This window comes from Terrapene carolina, unplaced genomic scaffold, assembly GCF_002925995.2.
Source record: "Terrapene carolina triunguis isolate 2854851 unplaced genomic scaffold, T_m_triunguis-2.0 Scaffold26, whole genome shotgun sequence".
NCBI classification, from domain to species: Eukaryota; Metazoa; Chordata; order Testudines; family Emydidae; genus Terrapene; species Terrapene triunguis.
The window spans coordinates 662929-670656 of record NW_020664377.1 but is presented as its reverse complement, the minus strand read 5'-3'; the positions used below and the strand labels follow the sequence as shown (position 1 = coordinate 670656).

At 40.4% G+C, this 7728-nt stretch overlaps 1 protein-coding gene across 1 annotated transcript in view; it reads right to left on the bottom strand.

Moving 5' to 3' along the window:
- Positions 1 to 361: 361 nt before the first annotated feature.
- The window catches only part of LOC112104198 (tetraspanin-7), a 38605-nt gene continuing 31238 nt past the window's right edge, over positions 362 to 7728 (bottom strand). Inside the window, exons 7-8 of the mRNA XM_029911293.1 lie at positions 1720 to 1792; positions 362 to 1405 (exon numbers count right to left, since the gene is read on the bottom strand). Coding sequence (XP_029767153.1) covers positions 1724 to 1792 — 69 coding nt within the window. The 3' untranslated portion in view covers positions 362 to 1405; positions 1720 to 1723. The remainder of the gene's footprint in view (positions 1406 to 1719; positions 1793 to 7728) is intronic.

Below are 7728 nucleotides of genomic sequence, written 5' to 3'. Positions count from 1 at the left end.
AATGTTGCAGTCAGTGCTATGCAAACACAAACGTAAGGGAATTCTTAACACCATAATAGTGTGCAATACAATTAAGGACCTGGATCATTGAACACTGTAGATTTTGTTACCAGCCACAAAAGGAGTAATTGTGAAGCAGAGGGTATGTATTCAGCCCATAAAAAACCTTCCACTTATTCCAGTTTGTTTCACCAAGAGTTTGAAACAATTCCAGCTACTACCTCCTTCCAAGGCAATATTATTTTTGCCTCATAAGCAAGTCACAACTTAAAATACGCATAATTCTAAATAATGATGCACTTTGTGTTTTACTTCTCCCTGAGAGTTGTGTTAGGGCTGAAGAACAAACGTGAAGCAGATAGAAATCTGTAATAGTTCCATTTATTAATACATATCTCACAAATACAATATCAACGCATTCTTGTTGGCATGCTAGACAGAGACATTATTAAAAAATTCCTATTTTTTTAAAAAGGTTTTAAACTTTTGCTTCCCCCCCCAAAATATTCTGTATGCTTGTTTTTGTTTTGATTGATTTGACAATATATTTGGTGGCTGTAACATCAATGGGAAAAAAAAGAAAATAGAAAAAAGGATGAAGGCCGCATTACAGCACGATTTGATTAGTTCATAGTTATCTAATAAAAAAAATAAAAGAAGCAAAATTACTGCCTTCACAGTAAGCAACAACACAGCTTAATAACAGTATTACACAGGTTCAGGTTCAGAGGCAAAATGCACTAGACAAAGTCTACTGGCATACGCACTAGGCATACAACATTGAATAAGAATCAAAGATGTAGTAGAACATCAGGAATAACAGTTCCCTTCAAGCACAACATTATAACATTATTTTTCAAGTATCTTTATGTTATGTTACTGATTTCTTGTGTTTCGGGGGAAGGGGGCATTTGTGGCGAGAAGATGAAAACCTTAGTAAAGCAGTAAACAAAACAAGAAACTAAGATTTAGTAAAGCAAAAGAATATATATTTCATATACTGGTTTAAATGAACGTGTGCAACACTTATTAACCATGGTGAAAGGCTAATTTTGCCCTCCAGTCACTACATGCACAGCCTGATCGATGCTGTTAATGGATTACCATTGTTCACGTACAATGCAACTACTGTATGACCAAGAACATACATATAGTGCCATCATATGCAGAACCTTTAAGATGGAGTGTACAGTACTGGATGCTGAATGGTTCAAACTACTCTTGGTGGTGCAATAGTACTTCACGGAATGGTACACTACACATGGTACGGAGTTTAGAAGACGGTGTGTGTGTGTGTGCACGCGTGTGCGAGCGAGAGAGTGTGCTCTAACATTCTTTAAAGTCTTCCTAGATTGCTGCAGTTCCTGATTTTGAGACAGGCTCTGTATTTCACATCTCTGAAAGACTAGGGAAGGAGAGAGAAAGAGATGAATTGTTTTAGCTGCTAACAAGCTTCACAACAGAACTTTCTCTGTTAAAAAAAAATATATTCAGAGGTAACAAAATATTCATAAACTGTATGTTCAAGTGATGCTGCAATTCCCCTCTTTCCACCAGGCAAAATATTGGGGCGGAGGGAGGCAGAACCCACAGCTAAAGGCCCCATTCTTGATAAAAACATGAGATACCCAAAATCTACTATCATGAACAAATGTACAGCAGAGCATGGCTACTGAATACCTTGTGGCCAGCACACTGTACAAAGAGATAACGGCTCACCTTGTTACACCATCTCATACTGATTGGCCGTGATAAATCGGGACAGACAGCATGCCAACAGCATTCCAATCAACTATTCGAGGGGGAAAAAAACAGACAAGGAGTTAAGAGTCATTGTGATACATAGTGACTTTGCCAAATGGAATCTTTGGTAACTTTTTTAGAAAACTGAAATGTGCTGTTACATTATAGGAAAGCAAATGTTTACATTCCTGAGCTATTATGAACCCCCCAGAATTACTACCACATTTTAAGTGCAGCTCTAATCTGAAAAGTGGTGTAAAAATGGCACCTCCATCTTCATCAGATCTTCCTCCTGTTTGTAATCAGAGTCCCATCTGCTTCCTTTGGTAACTATGTTTTCATTACTTTTTACTCCTGTTTGCACTCCCTGGCCAGCAAAGCGGAGGGAGAGTGAGCTGAATCCTATTCTGGCACATGTATCAAGTTATTGACTGAATTCTAATGTCGGGATCTCACTTGGTTATAGAATCATAGAACCATAGGTTAGAAAGGACTGCAAGGGTCTTGTCTAACCTCCTGCCAAGATGCAGGATTTGTTGTCTCTAAACTATCCAAGACAGATGGCTATCAGCATCCTTTTGAAAACCACCAGTGAAGGAGATTCCACAAGCTCCAGAAGCAGTCTGTTCCATTGGCCTACTGTTCTTACAGTTAGGAAGCTATTCCTGAGATTTAATCTAAATCGGCTATGCTGTAGTTTGAACCTATTGCTTCTTGTCCTGCCCAAGAGAGAACAACTTTTCTCCATCTATTTTATGGCAGCCTTTCAAGTATCTGAAGCCCTCTATCATGTTCCCCTCCCCTTAATCTCCTCTTTTCGAAATGAAACATACCCAATTCCTTTAGCCTTTGCTCATATGGCTTGTGTTCCATCCCTTGGATCATCTTTGTCACTTGCCTCTGGATCCTTTCCCGTTTCTCTACATCCCTTCTATGCATTGGTGACTGGAGTACTGGACACAGCACTCCAGCTGAGGCCTAACTAGCACCGAGAAGAGTAGTACTATCAGCTCCTGTGACTTGCATGCTATGCCTCTGTTAATGCAACCCAAAATTGCATTTGTTTTTTTGCAACAGCATCACATTGCTGACGTATGTCGAGGTTGTCAACCACCACAACTCCCAGATCCTTCTCAGCAGTGCTGCTGACAAGCCAGTTATCCCCTATTCTGTATTTGTGCATTTGGTTTTTCTTCCCTAGGCGTAGCACCTTACATTTGTCTTTGTTTGATTTTCATTTTGTTGTCTATAGCCCAGTTCTCCAATTTATCAAAATCCAGTTCTATCCCCTAAAGTGTTTGCAACCCCCCAGCTTTGTGTCATCTGTGGACTTGATCAGTAAGCTCCCTATACCTACATCCAGGCCATTAATAAAGATGTTAAATAACATCGGACCTAGAACAGATCCCTGGGCTTGTTACTACTAATGAGTAACACCACTGAAAGATATGGCGGATTGGCATAGGGATAATGAAAGGCAGAATTTGGATGGCAGTATCTTTATTACTGATGATTCTGAGTAAACAGGACAGCAAGTAACTTAACTTCTAGATCCCACAGTGAGTACGTACAGCTGACATATTTTAATTAACATACGTTCTTAAACACGCATCTTTATTAAATAAGAGTCAAGTTAAACATGCGTTGAAGTGTGGTCCATCTAATGCCCCAAACCAACTTTTCCCTTTCTTTACAAAAGTTATACAATTTCAAAAATAAAGTTAAGACATTTGGAAATGAAGAGCTGAAGATCTAGGTCAGGGGTAGGCAATCTATGGCACACGTGCCGAAGGCGGCACGCAAGCTGATTTTCAGTGGCACTCACACTGCCCGGGTCCTGGCCACCGGTCCGGGGGCTCTGCATTTTAATTTAATTTTAAATGAAGCTTCTTAAACATTTGAAAAACCTTATTTACTTTACATACAACAATAGTTTAGTTATATATTATAGACTTATAGAAAGAGACCTTCTAAAAACATTAAAATGTATTATTGGCACGCAAAACCTTAAATTAGAGTGAATAAATGAAGACTCGGCACACCACTTCTGAAAGGTTGCCGTCCCCTGATTTAGGTGGTTCTCATTGCCATGTAGTTCTTCAGCCACTCAGACTTCACTCAACTTACAGCCTTCACTTGTTCCTTAAAATTTGCACAATATGTGCAACAGTGAGAGGAACAAATTAGTAGGAGATTATTGGAAATGGATCCCTGGAATAGGAGATGGGTTTTTATAATCTCCTGGTAATTTATTCATTTGACCATCATAATTTATTAATATTTTCCTGCATATACCAATCACATTAATAACCACACTTTTCACAGCTGTGGTGGTCTATCAACTCTGAGCATATAAAGATTGTTACAGTTCATAACCACTTACAGAGGCGAAAAGACACCGCTGCTGAAACATCAACCTTTTTACTTTGTTTCAAATAATTACAAACACACTTTTGCCAAAGAGTAGTGTGTCAAAACTGATCCATCTCATTCATTTGTGCCCGCTGGGGCATCCTTTAAGTTAGGGGCACCATGCAGTTCCCTTTGAACATTTCTATCTACTGCATGTGAAGGATATCAATGTCATGGATTTCAGAATGTGGACAAAACTTATTAGCAATGAAAGCCTTCCCTTCTTCCTTGAACCACATGGAGTGCACCCAGCTATCCCCTGGCTGGTTACCCTTCCAAACTAGCTCATTATTCTGTTTAAAAACTTACACTCAGGATTGTTAATTAGTTTACTACATAATTAAGGCTCCCTGTATAGTGATCATTGTAACAACATTCATCTTTCCCACCAAGCTGACTGTTTGGTCCCTACACTACCCCAAACCTGTGTTACTTCCCATAGTGAGCATTTATAACCCCCAAGAATGAATGTATACACATATGCTTAAGAGCACTACCCCTCCCTAAATGTTGAAAATCTTGGGACGTCACTGTAAAAAGGACAACTCAGGAACGCATCACTTACTTCATAGTGATGTATGCTAATCTGGAATGTAAAATGTAGCAATATCACCTTTCAGTCCAGTCATACTGTTCTAGTTGCCACAACATTTCATACTATTGGCATGAGCACATTTGGGTTGGCGAAACACAGAAGCTAGATGAGATTCCCACCATCACCACCTTTTCCTATTTAAATGCTGGAGATGTCTGAATCATATCCTATCAGGGCGCTAAGGAAATGCTGATTAGGACAGGGTGTATCACAAACATGTGCCCTCTTATTAAGCAGAAAGACGTTTGGGCAAGATCCAGCAATCAGCAATGCTGCTCAACGGGTGTCTCACATTGTCGGGATTCATTTTATAAAATGGCCTTAACTCCCATGAACTCCAACTAGTATAATGCATTTTTAGCATCAGGTGACAGTATCAATCTTAGCTCAGGTATAAACTACACTGAGTGAAGGTCATGGATAACACACCCAACATGGTCCTGATACAACCTCCAGTACTTGATCTTTTCGGGTGGGATTTTGAAATTAATTGGATTTGGCCATCCAAATCCCCATCTCAGCTTTGGAAATCCCTCCCTATATCAACAACTCACCTTACTGACACTATAACTATTAACAAATATTTTTAGGTCCGTGTTAAAGGAGGGAGTTTAGGCTGTAGCTCGAGCACTCACTCAGGAGCTCTCCTTCCTTCGGGCAAATAGCGAGGTTGGTGTTATCTGGCTGTGCATTATAGCCCAATACTCCAGTCGCTATGGGGGTTTGTAAAATCCTATTGGGAGCCCATCATGTGCTCCCGCTTTACCACTCCAACAGCTGCAGAGGCTGCCGTTGCTACTTCCTGCTGTGATTTTTGTTTTAACTCAGTCTCACTTTTTGGAAGTTGTACATGTGTTTCCCTCGGGGTTATAGAAACTTTGACATAAAGAACAGAACAAAATGTTCCCAGTGGGCTCTGGGTCGTGGCTGTCCCTCCCATTACTTTTTAACGCCTGTGGTATTTCTGGGTTTATTTCTTTTTCCTCAGTTGACACACTAGTTCCTTCTGGGCTTTATTATCTTTTTCACTGTAATAACACTAAGTAACTCTGATCGTGTGTTCGGACCTATTTATTTTCACTAAACTAATTCCTCCCCAGACCCTAATCAGCTCCTCACTGATCTTTTAATGGCTAATTTTGCATGCACATCCAATTTTGCTATATTTTTTTGGTACTATGAGATGGATGTTATTTTCCCCCTCAGCAGGACGTTAGCTGTGTCCAGAGTAAGCAAGAGTCGCTATTTGAGAAATCGTTAAATTGCACATATTCATCAAATGCTTTTACAAGGTCTTAGACTACCACTGTGAGATCCTGCAATTGTCAGTGTGACGCTGGCAGACCAGGTGCCAGCTTATGCCAAGGGGCCTACGTCTCAAATGATCACTGACAAATGCATAGCTGGAATCAGCCTACCTCACCTGTGTGTTAGTATTGCTAAAATAGTTATTAGAATTATAAGAATGTGTTTAGACTTTATGAAATGCTTGTAAGGGTCTGGATGCATTAATCTCACTTATATCATCTGCATCCCATGTTATCAGGTAATATTTACGTGTGTGCTCTGTAACTGTAAATCACCAGACAGGGGAGGAGCATTAACCAGTGAGATGATGCAGATGATATAAGCATTAACCAGTGTGAAGTACCAGTCTCCAACAGGAGGTGTTACCTTCTGCCCAACAAATCAGCCCATCACCACTAGACGCACTATTGTGGATCATCAGAAGACAAAAGACTTTGTTGTTTGCTCTCTGCCCCCAATAAAGAGGAGTTCCTCCTATCAGCTGAACTGGCAGGTCAGAGAATTGGAATGGGATAAAAACCCTTAACAAGAAGAAACTGCATCGCTATGCTGCTTGGACTCAAGGGCAATGTTTTCTAGGCATAAGAAGGAGATCCCTAGGGTTTAGCTTCGGTTAGCGCTAAGGGACAGCTTATTAGAGAAGCCTATCTTACTTTTGAAACTTAAGACAGTAACTCATTGATGTGTGTGTGTGTATTTACCTGCTTTAACTTTGTAAATAACTTATTTCCTTTTCCTAGTTAATAAATCTTTAGATAGTTTGTTATAGGATTGGGTACAAGCATTGTCTTTGGTGTGAGATCTAGGGTGCAACTGATCTGGGGTAAGTGACTGATCCTTTGGGACTGGGAGTAACCTGAATATTGCTGTGATTCTTGGCGTAAGGCACCATCTATCACAAAGGCTGTCCTGCAGTGGCTCAAGAGTGAGAGTACCAACCTCAGGGCAGACTGTTAAGAAGCAGGATTGCCCTATACTTAGTTTTCACCAATTAATTATTAAGTGTAAAGTCCTCAGGCACCAGAACAGCCTTAACATGGAGTCACAGATAGTCCCCTTGGATACACTGATCTATCTCGCCACCCAGGTGTGACGTTATTGATATAATCTGGGACCATATAGATCATTGTTGCAACCAAGGTCCTGTAGTGGCACGCAAATCTTGTATAAAGGGGGTCAAATGGGGTGTCTAAGACAAGGTTATGGTTTACTTGTTATGATTAGGCTGTCTATATGTGTGTATCAATTTTGTAGTTGAAGTTATGAATATTGGCTCTATACTGTCTGTATTTCAAACTTATGCTATGCTGCTGGGTGACATCCCAGACAAACTGGTGTTAGCTCTGCCTAGCCTGCTTGATGGCCCATTAAGGACCATCAGCTATACAATGGACCCATTGAGAGAAGGCAAATATGCCTTGAGACTCAGCAAAGTATGCAGGAACTTGCCCATGTGACTCCAGACTCCATCTTGCTGTAATTTTCCACAGTAAGAACAAAGAGGTGTTCTTACACCTGGAAAAGACTATATAAGGCTGATGCCTCATCTCCATCTTGTCTTCAATCCTGCTTCATACCTCTGGAGGAACTTTGCTACAAGCTGAAGCTTTGAACAAAGGACTGAGGACCCATCCCAGCGGGGGATGTATTCCAGAGACTTGATTTGAACC